Source organism: Grampus griseus, assembly GCF_964374135.1.
Source record: "Grampus griseus genome assembly, chromosome: 5".
Taxonomy (NCBI): Eukaryota; Metazoa; Chordata; class Mammalia; order Artiodactyla; family Delphinidae; genus Grampus; species Grampus griseus.
The window spans coordinates 96,104,843-96,124,255 of NC_138998.1; the positions used below are offsets into that span (position 1 = coordinate 96,104,843).

Genomic DNA, 19,413 nt, shown 5'->3' on the forward strand with positions numbered 1-19,413 from the left:
TCTTACTAACATGTTTGACCCACAGAACATGGTAGAAGTGAAATTTTGGAAAGCTTTGCAGCTTCTGCCTGGGACTCCTAGGACACACTAGCAGGGAACCCTGAGCTGTCACGTAAGTCTGACTACCCTGACTGCTATGCTGGAAAGGCCACAAGAAGGTGCTCCACTTGATAGTCTCAAATGATTCCAGTCTCCAAGCTATCTTCACCAAGGTGTAAGACACTGAGTGAAGCCTGAACCCACCAGACCAGCCATCCACCAGGAGAGTAAACTCTGCTGACACCAGCAGAAGAAAAGAGTCAATCAAGCCTTGCCCAAATTCCTCAGCAACAAAATTGTGAGATGTAATAAAATAGTTGTTTTAAACCACTATCATTTGGGACAGTTTGCCAAGCAGCAATAGATAACTGGAAGATAGGTATAGAAACTATTTTTTATGGTTTTATATTTTTTCAAAATTTAACAAAATTGAGTCTCCTCCTCATTATTGGAGTTGAGGCTATTTTCCACTGGTTAGGAAAAACAACAAAAGGTAAAGATAGGCAAGCATAGCATAGAGGATCTCAGGTTCAGTGCTAGACCAGTGCAAAGATCAGGTCTGCATGACCAGGGTCACTTAGTGATGGGCCAGCATCTTCATGCAAATCAGAAAATGGAATACCTTTCTCCTGGCAGGCACAGCCTAACACTAGACTGTGATGAACAAAGTGCAGGCTGAATCTCAGTCCCCACTTCTCCCAGCATCCTTGTGCAGGGCACAATTAGTATAACCTATATGCAATATCTTTATAAATTAAAGCTCAAAGCAATGTTTCTACATTTGCAAATGACATAGATTCTTGTGGGTGGCAATGAACTAAGTTGATGAGGATGGAAAGATCTTATGAATCTGTGTGAGTGGGCAGAAAGGTGGCAAATGAGTGCATAAAGTATACATATGAGCTAACAGTCACAGCTAAGGAGAGGGATCTAGGGTTATTGTAGATTGTTCCCTGAAGATAATACAGAGGCTTCTTCTGACAGCAAAAAGAGCAACTACTTGATTGAATCATTAAAGTTCCATTCCCCCTGAGAAGCAAAGTAGTACCACCCACTCAACTGATGCTCTGATGGAAGCTGAATAAGGCAGAAACCATTATGAGAAAGACTGGAGAAAAATTAACAGCATGAGGGCTCAGAAGAAACAAATACTTGTATATATGAGTGGAATACGAAGGACAAACCAAGCAGGTCCTGGTGAAAGCAGCTGCAGTGGTGGAGATGGTAGCAGTGATTACAGCATGCTTAGTACTGGGAACAAGTAGCTGTGATGATGGTGGTGATGCAAGCAGACTATTTCTGGTGATGGCAGCAGTAGCAGCAACTGAGTTGATTTCCCAGCTGATACCAGTGATATTGGACGGCAGTGGTGGCACCAGACCATTAATGCTGGCAACAGGAATGGAGATAAAGCAGTAGTAAGGAAACTGTCAAATACTTCATCAACTCTTTATTCAGCATTGACCACATTTCGGGTATCATGTTGGGTAGATAAATAAATGTTAACAAATACCCATTATATGCCCAGCCCCGTAATAGATGTGGGAGTACAAAGATGACTAGAACATGGTCCCTACCCTTCAGACGCTCAAAATTGAGTATGGGGAGCACACATGAGAACAAATAATCATGGCAATGTGGTAACTGTGAAAAAGAAATATAAACTTCTGTATAGTCCAATACAAAAAGAGAAAACATATTCCCTTGTTTTGACATACAGCATTAGAACAGGCACTGTAGAAGACACAAGATAAATCAGACATAGATCCTGACCTGGGATGCTTATAGTCCAGTCGATGAGGTAGGACAAATGTAATTCTATAAAACAAGTAGAAAAGTGATATGCTTTAGAAAGTTCCAGAAAAAGTATTTTAGGTTTTTAAAGGAAAGCCTGCATATAGCAGACACTCAATATTGTTTTAAGGTGCAATCTACCTATTCAATCTTGAATGCCACTTTTTCCTTCTTTGATACCCTTTAATATAGTTTACTTTAAAAAATCTTTATTGAGTGCCTACTATATTGTGTGCCTGCTATACACTGAATATTTTTGATGAGGTCATGAGGGTAGGACCCTGGTCCACTGGGATTAGTGCCCTTATAAGAGGAGACCCTAAAGAGCTTGCAGCTCTCTCTCCCCTCTGGTGAGGAAAAAAAAAAAAGAAAATCACCTGAGGACACAGTGAGAAGGCAGCCGTCTGCAAGCCAGGAATAGAGCCCTCACCAGAAAGCTAACTGTCCAGAACCTTGATCTTGGACTTCCCACCTTACAGAACTGTAAGAAATAAATTTCTGTTAGTTAAGCCAACCAGTCTATGGTGTTTGATTATAGTAGTCCTAGTAGACTAACACAAGTTTTGGTACAGGGAATGAGGCCCCCAGCCCCCACAAATTGATGTCCTTCTCACCCCAAATTCATGTACAACACAATTCAGTCAAGTTTTTTGACACTTTATTACGAGGATTTCTTTCCTCCAATTTCCAATAACCTTTCCCTCATTTCCATCTGAGTTGTCACTGGAATGGCCTTTATCATCCATATTTCTACCAACATTCTGTTCATGACTATTCATGTATTTCTGTAAGGTGGAAGCTTTGTCTCCTGCTTGCCTCTTTTCTTTCTGAGCCCTCACCAGAATCATCTTTAATGTCCTTGTACCTATCAACAGTTTCTTCACAGCAATCTCGGCTTTTTCTAGCATGGGCTTCAAAATTCTTCCAGCCTCTACCCATCACACAATTCCAAAGCCACATTCACATTTTTTGGTATTTGTTACAGCAGTACTCTATTCCTAGTACCAAAATGTATTGGTATTACTTAGGGTTCTCCAGAAAAACAGAACCAGAAATTTATATAGAAATTTATAAAAGGAACAGACTCATGCAATTATAGAGGCTGAGAAGTCCCACGATCTGCAGTCTACAACCAGAGACCCAAGAGACCTGATGGTGTAAATACCAGTGTGAAAGCTGGCAAGCTCAAGACCCGAAAAGAGCCAATGCTTCCGTTCAAGTCCAAAGGCAGGGAAAGATCAATGTTCCAGCTCAAAGTAGTCAGACAGTTGAAGTTCCCTCTTACACAAGGAAGGGTCAATCTTTTTGTTCTATTCAGGCCTTCAACTGATTATGGCCACTCACTTTAGGGAAGGCAATCTGCTTCACTCAGTAGGATTGATTCGAATGTTAATCTCATCAGAAAAACATACAAACAAAAAAACAAAACAAAAACAACAACCAACCCTCACAGACACACCCAGAATAATGTTTGACCAAATACCTGGGTTCCTCGTGGCCAAGTTGACACATAAAATCAACCATTACACTGAATACCTTCTAGGCTCTGGGAGTACAAAGTGAACAAAGTTTCTATCCTCATGGAGCTTATGTCCTATTGTGGGGTCACATAAATAAATAATTTCAAACACTGATAACTGCTAAGAATGTGGACCAAGGAAAAAGACAAAGTATAAGAAAGGATGTGGGGGTAGGCAGAGACATTTATAGGAAGTAGAGTGAGTCTAAAAGTCTTTGAGCTCAAAATGAAATTGGAGGGACTCTGGTGGCACAGTGGATAAGACTCTGCATTCCCAATGAAAGGCCTGGGTTTGATCCCTGGTCCGCAAACTAGATCCCACATGCATGCCTCAACTAAGAGTTCGCATGCCACAACTAAGGAGCCCGCCTGCCGCAACTAAGACCTGGCGTAACCAAATAAAGAAAGAAAGAAAAAAAGAATGAAATTGGAGTTATGCTTTGGGAAGAATAATCTAGTATCAAGGTGCAAAGTGACACATAGAAGAGAGGCACTACAGGTGGGGAAGCTAATACAGCATTCAGGAAAGATGAATGAAATGGAAAAAAGAGAGAAAAGAAGGGAAGAAACTATTTATTGAGCACCTAATATGTGTCAGACATGCTTTTAAGTGTTTTCACATATTTGAACTGGGACGTGGCAGGGGGCATGAAAAGGAAGAAAAATATTAAAAAGATATTACAAAGAATCATCAAGACTTCACAGCTGATTTTGTGTTTATGTATGTGTATATTGGTACATTTACTTGTACTTGGGTAGATAGAGTTGGAAAAAAGAAAGGTTCAAAAAGGTCTAAGGTTTCAAGTATGGGTAACCAGCAAGGTAATAGTGGTATTATGAGAAGAAAGGATTATACAAAGGAAGAGAATGAGGAGGGAGGACAATGTGTTATATATTTTTTAAATGAGGCATCCAGGCAAAGCTGCTCAATAAACAGTAGGAAATTACAGGGCTACAGGTGAAAAAATAAGTCATACCAGGAGATGTGAAGATAGAGATTATCTGCAGAGATATGGTACCTGAAACAATGAGATGTACTTTGGTTACAAATGAAGAGAATGAAGAGAAAGAAGAGGATATATTTTTATGGATTCTCCTACTTGAGGAAGATCTAGAGGTGCACTGTCCAATATGGTAGCCATTAGCCACATGAAGGGACTTAAATCAATTTAAATTAAAATGAAAAATTTAATTAGTCGTACTAGCTATATTTCAAGTGTCTACCATATTGAATATCAGAGTTATAAAACATTTCCAACATCACAGAAAGTTCTATTGGACAGTATGTACCTAGAGATTCATCAGAGGAGAGGAAAGGGGAGAATTTAGTCTCCTGAAAGCCAGTCAAGTACAGAATGACCCATGGTATTAAGTGCTCCAATAAAAGCATATGAAAGCTAAAAACAAACAATAACTTGTGACTCTTAAAGCAGTTTCAGACTAGTAAAAAAGTTAGAAACTAGATTATAAGAGATTTTGGATGAAATTGGTGATAAATAGGTAGAGGTAACAAGTATAAACAATTCTTTCAAGTAACTTTTCAGTGAAGAAAAAGAGAAAGAATGTAAACCTAAGGAAGAACTGAAAGAGAATCAAGCTGTGTATGTATGTGCCTAAGATAAGCATGTTTGTGGACTCACTGGAAGGCTTGGCTACCAATCAACCAACCAGCTATCCACTAACTCTACCAATCAAAAAAGGCTTTGATGTAGCGATAACAATTGAGGGGATAGAATCATACAATTTTAAAGCTACGAGAAGCTTTAGGAATCATCTAATCTACTGGTCACATTATATAGAAAGCAGGTGCCCATTCACACCCATAGCTTAGTAGTAATAAAAGCTAGAATAAGAACTCAGGTGTTCTGCATCCTAGGCCATTAGATGTTCAGCCTCATTCAAATGCCTCCTGAGACACAGACCAGAAAAGTGAAGAAAGCTTATTCTATTGACTTCCATTAATCTAGCAAGAAAATATCTATGTTCACATATATAAAACTTCAACTTAAAAAAAAGAGACAATTTTTTTACTTCTCGCCTTTAAAATTTAGAAAAACAGAACTAAGCCTTGAGTGTCTACTGTTTTGTAACAAACATTACACTAAAAAGACCTTAAATATCATCTAATTAAATCTTTAATATAACCTGTTTTCAGTATTCACAGCTTAGAAATTTATGCATCAGGTCAGTGAGGTCACAGAGGTAGTGACACTTTTACTCAGTTCTATACTATAATCAATTAGAAAATGGTGGAGAAAATGGGAGAAAAAAGATCAATAGACTAGGGAATGGAAATTAGATGTTTAACAAAGTATAAAAGTAACAAGGACAAATTCATATACATGCCAATCTTAAAAATAAAACCAAAGAAAACCAACCCTTTAGATAAATAATTGCTAATTAAACAAAATGTTTCAAGGAACTCTAACATTGCCTTTGGAGGGAACTGGGTGGCTGGGGAACAGGGTTTTAAGAAGACTTTTCACAGTAACTTTTGAATTTTAACAATAACAATCTATTACCTTTTCCAATAAATAAAGTTTCTTTAAAAACTTTATATGTTTCAGTTCCTACCGGTAGTTTGTAATTACTAGCATTCTACAATTCCCTGAGGCTGCAGAAAAATTGAAATTTTTAGAAAGAAAAATCCTAACTCTGTTCTGAAAAGGCAAGGGAAAAATTACATTAAGAACAGCAGATTTGCCTTTGGGGGTTGGGAATCAGGAAGGGAGAGAAGTCATTGCCTGCAACAATCACTATTTGATCAAACCAATTCTATTGCTATTATTTTTAGCTCATCTTTTTAGCCTGTTGCTAAGGAACCCTACAGCCCGAAAGCAATTTACTCATAGGAACCCACATGAAGCAAGAGAAAAGCAATGACGCTGAAGCTTTCTAATTAAGCCATTAAGTCTATTTTAGTGCCGTTTAATAAATTATTTCTTCTCGATTTTTACGCACCGCTTTAGTGATGTTGAAAATCCTGTTGTACCCAAAAGCAAAATCATTATTTGTAAATTTTCAATATGAGGGTCTGCAAATCAGTATATCTGAAATGGGGAGCCATAGTTCTGGATTCTGATTTTCTATTAATACTTGTCTTTTATTCTTGAAAATACTAAACAATTTCTTGTTTAGTATTTTCTACCAAGAATTCTAAGGGCTTCCCTGGTGGCGCAGTGGTTGAGAGTCCGCCTGCCAATGCAGGGGACACGGGTTCGTGCTCCGGTCCGGGAAGATACCACGTGCCGCGGAGCGGCTGGGCCCATGAGCCATGGCCACTGAGCCTGCGCATCCGGAGCCTGTGCTCCGCAGCGGGAGAGGCCACAACAGTGAGAGGCCCGCGTACCGCAAAAAAAAAAAAAAAAAAAAAAAGAATTCTAAAGAATTTCTTGCAAGGGAAATTTTTGTATTTTAAGAGGTCTGGTGCAGAACATGAGGAAAGGATTTGACAAAGCTATTAGATACATAAAAGCTATGAATTGACATTTCTGCTTGAGATGTGGCAAGAGGGCTGAGACATCTAGTGCAAAACGGCATGACAGTGTGAGGAACAGAGCACTGGCGAGGCCGCGGATGCTCCAGGGAGCGAGGTGTCAAGCGGAATCCGGTATGACACAAATACGTACAAGAAAGGTGGGAACTCTAGGTCTTCGCATTTCTACCCACTCAGTTCGAGAACCTCATAACAACACACAGGCGTCATCGCTTTCGTAATTGGCGCAGACGGTGAGTCGCAGGGACGCCGTTCAAGCCGTTTCAACTGGAGCCAACCTGTATCTGCCCGTTTCCACCGAGTCTGATTTGTGCCACCTTTTGTTGCCCCCAATAACCTCAAATTCGTCCAAACTAAAATCTGGCCATGGTAGAGCTAAGAAGATCGGTGATACAGCGAGCTATCTTCAGCTTTTGGCTCTTTCCTCCCATATTTTTAAAAGTCCTTCCAATCCGTTGGTTTCCGAGGACACGGGTACAGACAACGGAGCTAACACCGCCGGGCTCTAAGTAGCGTCAACGTGGCAGTAACGAGAAAACCAGGGCTCCAAATTCCACCAATAAACAAGGCAGCTCGGCCTACGCCCCGCCCACTACTCCTGCCAGCCAATAATCTTCAGAACTCTTCTGCTACTCCCGCCCATTCTTAGCGCAGTTACAGAGCCTCTTCCTCTGCTCCCCCGAGCACCAAAAACCCGCAGTATGTGCGCCCCTCTTCCGCTTCGCTATACCAGAGAGCCCTCTGCCCTTCTTTATTGAAGGCGTAGGGTACGGCATCGGCTACCACCCGAGGCCCAAGATCCCAGAAGCTACTCTCACAAACAGCAGCAGAACGAAAGAAAACAAAAAGGGCTGCCTGGGACTTTCACCACACGCCCAGTTTACCTTGACCCGGAAGTGATTCACCACTCCTCCTCCCTTCCCACTCCTCCCTCCCTGGTTGAGAAGGGAAAGACGACGGCCAGGTCTGGCCCGGCATGCCTTGGGCTTCCGGTGACCTCTGGCCTTTTTCTGTCGTCCGCTCTTGCTGCCTAGCGTGCTTGTTCGCTCAGTGCTTTCCGTCCTTCCCTCCCTCCCGTTTTTCTTCGCACGCTGCCTGGTGACTGTGGCGCCCGTGAACAGCAAGGAGGCGGTGGCGGAGGACCCTCGTCATGGCCGCCTCTAAGCCTGTGGAGGCGGCGGTGGTCGCAGCGGCTATTCCCGGCTCCGGGAGTGGGGTGGGCGGCGGCAGTGCGACTGCGGGCCCGGGCACCGGGGGCCTGCCGCGATGGCAGCTGGCGCTGGCGGTCGGGGCGCCCCTGCTGCTGGGCGCGGGTGCCATGTACCTGTGGAGCCGGCAGCGGCGGCGCCGGGAGACCGGGGGCCGAGGCGACGCCAGCGGCCTGAAGCGCAACAGTGAACGGAAGACCCCGGAGGGCAGGGCCAGTCCGGCCCCGGGCAGCGGACACCCCGAGGGCCCCGGTACTCACCTGGAAATGGTGAGAAGCAGCCCCGAGCCCTGGAGGTAGAACCCGGCAGGTGCAGCCTTTCCTTGACGAGTTGTGCTCGTCAGGGGGCTTCCCATCAGACGGAAGCTGCCAACAAGCAGCGCGTGGGTTTAGGGAAACTCAGTTCTGGCTGCCTTTATAGGGAATAGAGTAGCCCGAGGGCACAGGTTAGCAACATTCGTTGAGAGCTTCCTTTTGGTTTCAGAAAAATATTTGCTTTTCTTCTCAGTGACACAGCATTTATCCTTAGCGTTGTGGGTACGGGGACATTTGCAAATGTGATGATTGTATTTAACTAACTAATGAAGGAAGCCAAATTCCCTTAACTATCGGTACGTTGTGATGTGAATTGCCTTGGTCATGTCTAAGGCCTAGGACTTAATTAGTAATAATCTTTTAATAACAAGCGAATCCCCTTTTTTGAAGTATTTTAGGGTTGGGGATAGGTAAATACAGTGACTGTTGGTTGACAAGAGTAAAATGGTGTTCAGTGGCATTTATTTCATCTGTGGGCATGAGTTCTTAAACTTTTGGGGTAGAAGCATCTTAAATTCATTTTTAAATTTTACCTGGAAATTTACATGACCAAGCCTGACATACGGTTAAGCCAAGCGTCGGAGTGTCTGGTGAATTAACTGCTTTGTATGGCTTTGTTGAACTATTAAATCCTTCTGGTATCTGACAGCTGTGGGGGGAATTGGCCTGGCTGCATTTAACAATACTGGGGTGAGATGACGTGAGGTGGAGGGTTTTATCTGAGTCTGAGATTGTACAATGGCGGTTACGGAGTAAATCAGAGTTCACAGTAACCTTTGGTCAGAAAACTCCCAATTATATACATTTGCAAGTTATTTCCACATTATATTATTCAGACTGAAGACATGTTTTTACTAAGATAGTCAAATTAATTTTAAAGGAAGTTCTGATGTGGAAGCAAACTACCTTAGTTTAGTGCATCCTATATCTCTGGCGTTGTGCTAGGCCCTGAGAGAGCCAAATAGTCTTTCTAATGGGAGAGTAAGATACTGCTTTAAAAAGAAAATGCATGCAGTACAGGTATGCTGGAAGAACCCATGGATTGTGAGAACCAGGAGAAGTGTGCTTTATATTGGGCTCTCCAACATGGTTACCTTGAGAAAGTCATTTTATCTCTTCGATGTTAGTGTCATCCCTGTAGAATAAGAGAATTAAAATATTGGATCTCTTATATTTCTTCCAGCCCTAAAAATTGGTGATTCTGAGTGCTATTAATGAGAGTGGTAATCAAGGTGATTCTTTGAATTAGTCATCATTTGTCTTGTTGTTTTCATATTTATGAAATTCTCTGGTCATTTCCTATTTCATTTGCTTATTTTAATCACAGAAGAATAGTAGGTGAATGAAAAATACATAAAAGTTCTCTGTTCTATAATAATCACCAAAAATAAAGATAATTTCTATAAAAGAAACAAGGTTTTGATATTTCATTGCAGTTTCAAATACTACCCCACCTCACCTGTTTGGTATTTGATAGAATTCAGCAAACTGTCTTTCAGATTTTAGATTTCCTTAAATCCCATTTTCAGCTTTTCAGCATTGTCTAGGTCAACACTGATAATATTTAAATTTCATGGTGTATTGTAGTTTTATCAGAACATTTTTTTAAATTAACCTGACTGCCACTAAAAATTAGACTTTAACATTGAATTCTTTGTAACTTGAACTGCTTTAAAATGATTCCTTTTGACCCAAAATAAAGCTGAGCAGAACACTTGCATATACTGTTCTTGTGGAATTTGTGGGGTGGTACCTGTAGTCTTGCTTTGGGTTACTAGATGATCCTTTAGTAAAGCAACAGTAAGAATGTCTTTGTCATTTTTTTTAATGGAAATTTGTATTGTAGCTGATGGTGACCAATAAATACTGAAAGACTTTTTTGTCTAGTTCTAGTTCTAGTTCTAGTTCTCAGTCTAGTTCTCAGAGTTATTATTAGACTACCTAAATATAAATGACCACAAATTGTAATTTATTATTATCTGTGGTTGGAGAAATTGCTTTATATTTGAATAGCACCTTTAAATTGTCAACCTCAGTGGGTTTTGTAAACAAGAAAGCATTTGTTTGAACTGATGGAAAAACTGGCAGAATCCTAATGCTCTGACTGTTCTTTCTCCACCTGAGCAATAGCTATAATTTTTAAGGCAATGAAGGAATGGACAAATATTGTCAGTTCAGGGTTCAATATCAGTGAATAAAGTGGAAAATCAGTGGTTATTGTCTGTTGGCTTATGTTTGCCTTAATGTAAAAATGAACTTATAAAATAACTGGGCTTCTGTCTATTGGGTTTGAGATATTCACATGCAAGCAGGCTATATCAAATTATTTTTTTTTCTAGGATAGCATATACTTGTAAAGCAAAAGCAAAAATTCATATTTTTGTTTAATTAATGGGGATTTTAGGATTTCACCAGAGAGGCATCTAATCACAGTTGATAGTGTGTGAGATAGAGGTAAAGTATTAAATCATATTCTACTTCGGGCCATTATAAAATCTACCATGATGTGCCATTTTGCTTTAGTAATTTATTTTGAAAACTTGAGAATTACAGATTTTTCAAAGTTGGCAAGGTTCTTTGCCAGTCATCTAATCCACAGGACTTCTCAGTCTTTGGACCAGAGTTATCACAGGGGAGCATCATGCCCACATATACACCAAGCATGGTATCTGGTTGCACAAATGTCTTAGGTATTTCTTTTTTCAAGCAACCTGTGATTTTTTTTATTCTAATACATTTATTTATTTTTGGCTGCATTGGTTCTTAGTTGCTGCGCATGGGCTCTCAGTTGCAGCAAGCGGGGGCCACTCTTCGTTGCGGTGTGCGGGCTTCTCACTGCGGTGGCTTCTCTTGTTGCGGAGCACAGGTTCTAGGCACCTGGGCTTCAGTAGTTGTGGCACACAGGCTCAGTAGCTGTGGCTCATGGGCTCTAGAGTGCAAGCGCAGTAGTTGTGGCACATGGGCTTAATTGCTCCACGACATGTGGGATCTTCCCAGACTAGGGCTCAAACCCATGTCCCCTGAATTGGCAGGCAGATTCTTAACCACTGCACCACCAGGGAAGTCCCTGTGATTTTTTTTCTAATGTGCATGTATTTATTATTGACTTTATAGTAGTGTTTTATCCAATTGTTTTTAATTTGATGATTTTAAAAAGCAGTTATTCTAGTGTTCAAGTTTTTTCAATGTTACACAAGAATTATCCCAACAGGAAATGTTTAGGAACCACTAAGTCAGTCCTTTAGAATAGGAAGGGAGAGATGTACCTAAACATTTTAATAAAGGGGTCAAAAACTGAGTAACCTGCTGTTATCAGTCATGGTTGAAATGAAATAGTTCTTCCCCCTCAATGATCTGTTTCTAATTTTTTTTTTTTTAAATCAGGGTCACTAGTGACATTCTTATATAATTAAGTCTAGAGAACACCTTTCAGTCTTTATCTTACTTGATGCTTTGCAATATTTCACATTGTCTTCTCTTAATTTCATAATTTTTCCTTTGGCTTCTGAGGCACTATGTTGTCCTGATTTTCTTTGCTTTTTTTAAAACTTTCTGATACCTCTCTTTGCTGATTCCTCTCAGTCTCCTTTCCAGGCTCTTTTCTCTGCCTCTTTTGGTGACCTTCATTGTTCTGTCATAGGCATTCTTATATTCCATACCTTCACTGGATGCTTGCTTGCCCTCCAGAAGCTTCACTTAACACTTATATACTGATGGCCCCCTAATTTCTTGTTTATAGCCCAGACCTCTCAAAAGGCCCAGATTTAAAGGAAATCTTCACCTCATTACCTTACAAGTGTTTCACACCAGACTCCTGTTTCTCCTGAGACTATTCCTTATCATTTAATGTGTGTCATCTAACTAGTTTCCCAAGCCAGAAACTTGGATATCATCCCTAACTTTCTATTCTTTCCATGTTCTCCACATCCAATCTAGAAACATGTCGAGAAAATTCTACTTCTTTTTTTTTTTTTTTTTGCAGTACGTGGGCCTGTCACTGTTGTGGCCTCTCCTGTTGCGGAGCACGGGCTCCAGACCTGCAGGCTCAGCGGCCATGGCTCACGGGCCCAGCTGCTCCATGGCATGTGGGATCCTCCCGGACCGGGGCATGAACCCGTGTCCCCTGCATCGGCAGGCGGACTCCCAACCACTGCACCACCAGGGAAGCCCAGAAAATTCTACTTCTTAAATATCTGACTACTCCTCCATTCCCACTGCTATTTCTTGAGTGAATAACTGATACTCTCATTAGTGTCTTCCTCCAATCCATTTTGTCAGTGCTAGAGTAAATCCTAACAGTCCCATGCTTAGAACTGTTAAGTGGTCTGTTCACTGCTCACCGAGGTAAAGTTCAAATTCATCATGATTTAAGACCCTCTGTCATCTTGATCCTGCTTACCTCTTGTCTTCATCTCTTGCCACTTGTTTCTTGCCTTTGGATGTTCTGTAACAATGCCCAATACCCCTACCTTCTCATCCTTCAAGTCACAACATGTAGGTAATTTCACCTTTTCTGAAACACTTCTACCTAAGCATACCGTTATGTGATTACATAACACTGAATTTTTCTCTTCCACAGCACTTACCACATGGTACTAGAGTCATTTATTCATGTCTTTCCTACTAAACTCTTGACTCTGTGAAGGCTGGGACTGACTCTATCTTTCTCACCGTTTTTCAGAAACTGGCACATAGCAGGTGTTGAGTGAATTAACTGATGAAGCTTCATCATTTGACATTTTTAAAAAATTCCCACAAACTGAATACTTTTTCAAAATTTCCAGCTTTTCACTTGTATTCTACCAGTTTATCCTAGAAATTGGTTTAATAGTCGTAAACCTCATTTAGGCATTCTTTTTATAAATCATGTGATTTTTGTATGAACTACAACCATAATCCTTCAGAAGCAGCATTCTTTTTTTTAATATAAATTTATTTTATTTATTTTTGGCTGCGTTGGGTCTTCGTTGTGGTGCACGGGCTTCTCATTGCGGTGGCTTCTCTTGTTGCAGAGCACGGGCTCTAGGCATGCAAGCTTCAGTAGTTGCGGTGTGCGGGCTCAGTAGTTGTGGCTCTCGGACTCTAGAGCACAGGCTCAACAGTTGTGGTTCAAGGGCTTAGTTGCTCTGCGGCATGTGAGATCTTCCCGGACCAGGGCTTGAACCAGTGTCCCCTGCATTGGCAGGCGGATTCTAAACCACTGCGCCACCTGGGAAGCCCTGGAAGCAGCATTGTTACAAGTAGATTCTTCTTAGGTAAAGAGTTCTCTGTGTTACAATTTAGTAGGTGGGGTGGTTGTAGATTTTTAAATTTCAGGACATAATATGGGAAAGGACTTTTAATATCTTAGGTATCTTTTATCCTAGATTTGATTCTTATAAAAGTAACAATTGGTCAATTAAATACTGAAAGATTGTTTCTCATGAGGTAAGTGTTCCAGAGTTGATTGCTACTTCTGTAAAGTTGGGATCCAAATTTTAAAATATTCCTTTGGAATTTGGTAAGTTTAAGGGAATAAAACCATTTAAGAGAAACATGGAACCACCTCATGTATATTTTAACTGGATGTAAATGTGTAATTATGGTGATAAGTAATATAGTAGTTCCCTCTTACCCGGTCTCAGCTTTCTGTAGTTTCGGTTATCCACAGTAAACGGTGGTCTGAAAATATTAAATGGAAAATTCCAGAAATAAACAACTCATAAATTTTAAATTGTGCAGCACTCTGAGTAGCAATACACAGTCCCACTGCATCCTACCCTGGATGTGAATCATCCCTTTGTCCAGCATATCCTGCCCATTAGTCACTTTGTAGCTATCAGATTGACTCTTGTACTAGTAACCCTTATTTTACTTAATACCCAAAGCACAAGAGTAGTGATGCTGGCAATTCAGATACGCTAGAGAGAAGCCGTTAAACTGCTTCTTTTCAGTGAAAAGGTGAAAGGGAAAGGAAAAATAATCATATGGTGAGGTTGCTAAGATCTATGGTGAGAATAAATCTATTTCTGAACTGTGAAGAAGGAAAGAAATCTGTGCTAGTTTTGCTGTCACACTCAAACTGCAAAAGTTACAGCCACAGTGTGTGTTTAGTTAAGATGGAAAAGGCATTAAATTTGTACAATAATTTGAGAAAGAGACCACATTCACATAATTTTATTATAGTATATTGTTATAATTGTTCGATTTTATTATTAGTTATTGTTATGAATCTCTTATAGTGCCTAATGTATAAATTAAACTTTATCCTTGGTACTTATATATAGGAAAAAATGTATATATAGGTTTCAGTACTATTCACAATTTCAGGCATTCACTGGAGGTCTTCGAATGTATCCCCTATAGATAAAGGGGAGATTACTGTACCTATTTTATTTCCTTACACATGGATTAATGTACCTGATTCTAGCTCATTTCCTTTTAGTGACTATATGTGTATGATCATCAGAGTAATATTTTATAAATACTCGCTAAGAATTTACATTGATTCCTTATTACCAAATTCATGTCATTGAAAGCCGTCTGTAACATAGTCATATTACCATCGCAGGACTTGTTTTAGAGCTCCCTTTCTGGTCTCCTGAATTTCTTCTGTGTCTGTGTGTTGAATAACCCTTTTGGCGTTGTTTTTCCTCCTTGGAGTATTTTCCTGACTGTCGTTTGTTAGTCATTTTCGTTCCAGAGCAGATTGTTCTAAGTAACCTTCACTGAAGTAGCCTTGACTGATGATTCAAACCCTGATTGTTTTCTTACTTTGTATTCTAATAAATTTATGGGGATTGTATCAATACTTTGTTGCTTTGGTGTTTAAATGTAACTTGTTTTCCATAGTAGATTTGCTTCTGCAGGAGGTGGAGGGTAGGTTCCTATGTTTTGTCTCTTTGACAAGTTTCAGCAGTGTTTGTAGTAGAGAAAGAAGACATAGTATTTACTATGTTTCTCATTGTTTCCTTTTAGATTTACTTATTTGTTCCTAATCCTTATGTTTTACCCACATAGTTTGTATGTAAGTATGTGTATATATGCTACTCTTTGAACTAAAAATTTTCTAGTTATTAGCTACACAAGTTTCTAGTCACCTAATGTACATTTTCTTAATGTGAATTGGGGTTTCAGTGTTTGATCAGCAGTAGTTCTTTTGAGAGGCTGCCAGTTCACTTGTTTGTATCCTGCACTGTCTCTAGAGTTCCTTCAGGATAAAGACTATCCTGATGATCGTTGTACAGTGGAGTCACATCAAATGTGCTTTTAACTAAAATGAAATCAGTTACACTTGCTTGGCAAAAAGAAAAAGACCTAATTATGCTGATGATTCTCTTTGTCCTTTTGCTCTGGGGTCAATAGTGAGCAAGATATAATACCTGAACTGTTTCCTTTGTTTCAGTTCCAGAGTGTGAGTCTGGATGTGATTCTGATGATATTCATTTTTCATAAAGTGTGGATGACAATCCATGCAGTATAGAAGTAAAGTTTAGGCAATGTGGAGTCAGATTGCTTGTTTGAATCTTGCCTTGGGCAAGCTTCTTGATCTCTCTGGGCTTCAGTTGCTTTATGTGTAAAATGGGGATAATAATAGCACCTAACTTGCATTTACAGTGTGTTACTCTTCTGAAGAATTTTCAAGAGTAATTTTGACAATTGATTTTTGCTTCATGCATTAATGTCAGGATTCTATACAAGTTTCAGCTCCACATATTATTTGAATTCACTTAGCAGAATCACATGGAGTCATGGAGTTGACTCTGCTGGACAGTTATTCATTATGAAGAGATGAAACTTATTCAAATCCTGGATGGAAAAAAAGCTAAGTTATCTAATAGATTGTTTTAAATAATACTTTGATTGTGTGACATACTAGGCAGAAGTGAATGTCTTTTCTTTTTTAAAATTTGTCTGTATTCTTACCAGTATTCACAAAGTTTCAATTTATGCCTGTGGAAATTGAGTACATAGTACCTGATCGTTTCAGTACCTAATCTTTTCAAACTGTTTTCTTTGAGGAAGAGATTAGTACTTTCTGAATCCACCAAAGTTACATGTGGGAAGCTGGAGTGGCAGGAGTGGAGTAACGGGAGTTTGGAGGCTTATGTATAGGCAATAGCAGTGGGAAGTTACTGGAAAGTTTTAAGCAGGAAATGATATGGTCCAGCTTACTTAAGAAGATCTTTCAGATCAATCAGAAACTAATTTGTTGTAAGAAAAGTAAGAGAAAGATGCATTTTCACAGAATTTTAATGTAAAATATTGTGGAATGTTCGGAACCTTAAAAAGGTACCAAAACCAAGAGTGATTTCCAGTAACATAATGTCTTGATAGTCTTTTAAATCTCCTTAGTAGCTTTTAGATATGAAAATAGACCACATGAAAAGATAATAGCATTTCAGGGTGTTCCCATTACATTCTAGAGCTGTATGTCTTCATTTCTCATTTATGAAATATGCTTTCAAAATTGTCTTTGGGCTTATTTTCCAACTTCAACCTTTAATTCCAAAAGTTCTTATTATAACTTGAGAAGGTAGACTGAGTGGGGGAGAAAGTGACTGAAAAGCAGTGCAAAGGATTCCTGAGAGTTGGAAATAAAATCCCTTATATTGGGCTTCCCTGGTGGCGCAGTAGTTGAGAGTCCGCCTGCCGATGCAGGGGACACGGGTTCATGCCCCAGTCCGGGAAGATCCCACATGCCACGGAGCGGCTAGGCCCGTGAGCCATGGCCGCTGAGCCTGGGTGTCTGGAGCCTGTGCTCCGCAACGGGAGAGGCCGCAACAGTGAGAGGCCTGCGTACCGCAAAAAAAAAAAAAAATCCCTTATATTATAAAGAATTGGTAGTTATATATTTTCTAATTTAAACTTTTTCCTCCAGTGCATTTATTTTGATTTCTACCTGGTATTGGCCTCAAAGCTTGTGAAAATAATGTCTAATTCCTGACACAGCAGAATGCTGGTGTTGATTGATAAGCTGGCATTGTGCTAAGTAGCTTTTTGTCCTAAATTTTACCGGTGGGCCAAAATAATCAGCTTTTCTGTACTGTCGCTGTTGTAATGCCATTCTTTCTCTGTATTTTTGTTAATGAAGGGAAGCAGTTGGACAGAAAGTAATGTGGTGGTGGGGGCGGGGTGCAATGAGCAGAAGGTGATAGGGAGGTTAACTGAGATATTGTTCTCCCCAAACATGGTTTGGTAGCGCTCTGCAGTGACAGTGGGAGAAAATTTGCCATTTGGTGATTTGCCTATGTAATTTGATCCTTTTTCACTCAATGTCATAGCATCTTTTTTTTTTTTTCCAGTACAGTAAGGAAAGGAAATTAAGCAGGTTCTGATTTAGGCCTTAGGTGATAATGAATTTATAATAATTTTTTAAATTTTATTTATTTTATTTATTTATTTTTGGCTGCGTTGGGTCTTCGTTGCTGCACACGGGCTTTCTCTAGTTGCAGCAAGCGGAGTCTATTCTTTGCTGCGGTGCATGGGCTTCTCATTGCAGTGGCTTCTCTTGTTACAGAGCATGGGCTCTAGGTGTGTGGGCTCAGTAGTTGTGGCACACGGGCTCAATAGTTGTGGCTCGCGGGCTCTAGAGCACAGGCTCAGTAGTTGTGGCGCATGGGCTTAGGTGCTCCACGGCGTGTGAGATCTTCCTGGACCAGGGCTCGAACCCGTGTCTCCTACATTGGCAGGTGGATTCTTAACCACTGTGCCACCAGGGAAGCCCCTAGGAATTTATAATACTTTTTAAAGGGAATCTATTGTAAAACTTGACTGAATGGAGGGAAATGGGTAATTGAAAGATTCTCTTGGTTGGTTTTAGGTTGATTTAGACCTTGCTGAATAAAAATTGAAAGTATCCATCTTTCTAAGGAGAGGAAGCCTTGTATACCTATCCAGTTTTCTCTCTGTTCTTTTAACTTGTCTGCCTTTACCATGACTGCTTCTCCTTGTAGTCTGTGTGACATCCTGTAGCCTTAAACTTCCAGTAGACAGGAAAGAGTTCATTGCCTGTTTGTGTTAATGAAACAAGGTCATTACTCTGTCCAAAGAACGTTCTTTTTATTTAATCTGAAAATCTTTAGTAAAAATACTAAATAGATTTTCAATATGTTTGTAGCCGAACATACTTCTCACAGGCATTTGATACATTATTTTCTCTATCAGCAGTCCCTAGCTTATTAGATTGTGTATTAGCTATGTTTTCAATGACTTAGAAACATTGTAAACTTTTTACAAGAAATTGAAATAATGTTTTTCTTGTTTTTGTATTTAACATCAAAAGTAATTGTTTCACTATTTTGAAGTTTTATTAGGCATACAAAGGTTTGTGGTAATGATGTTTTCTTGGCAGATTGTATCTTTTATCAATAAAATTGCCCACAGAAGTGCTCCATCTGAGGCATGTGAATGGTATTTTGTCTCATACTGCCTTTTTGTCTGATACTTCCTTCTTCTTTGCAAGTATTTGCATTCTGTAACGTTTTTACATTCTTTTTTACATTCTGTAACTTTTACATTCTTTTTTGACCTGTCATTTTGTTTTAGGTCATGCCTTATAGGTAGCATGTGGTTATTTTTTATTTTAAATAATTTGGGCTTCCCTGGTGGCTCAGTGGTTGAGAATCCGCCTGCCAATGTAGGGGACATGGGTTCAAGCCCTGGTCCGGGAAGATCCCATATGCCGCGGAGCAACTAAGCCCGCGAGCCACAACTCCTGAGCCCGCGTGCCTAGAGCCCATGCTCTGCAACAAGAGAAGCCACTGCAGTGAGAGGCCCACGCACGGCAGCGAAGAGTAGCCCCTGCTCGCCGCAACCAGAGAAAAGCCTGCGTGCAGCAACAAAGACCCAATGCAGCCAAAAATAATAAATAAATAGTTTATTTATAATAGGGAGATTTAACCTATTCACATTTATTGTTATTATTGACATGTTTAATGATTCCTGCCATATGTACTCCGCTTTTTTGTTTCTTCCTTTACCCTCTCCTTCCTGCTTTTTGTTTTATTAATCATCTCCACTGCTTTGGGGTTTATTTTTAGTGGTAAGGAAGTTGTACACCTC

General features: G+C 40.0%; 1 protein-coding gene across 1 annotated transcript in view; it reads left to right on the forward strand.

Annotated features, from left to right (window-relative positions):
* Positions 1–7,853: 7,853 nt before the first annotated feature.
* Positions 7,854–19,413, forward strand: part of TOMM70 (translocase of outer mitochondrial membrane 70) — a 46,726-nt gene continuing 35,166 nt past the window's right edge. The window contains exon 1 of the mRNA XM_082655469.1: positions 7,854–8,325. Within this exon, the coding sequence (XP_082511595.1) occupies positions 7,999–8,325 (327 nt within the window). The 5' untranslated portion in view covers positions 7,854–7,998. The remainder of the gene's footprint in view (positions 8,326–19,413) is intronic.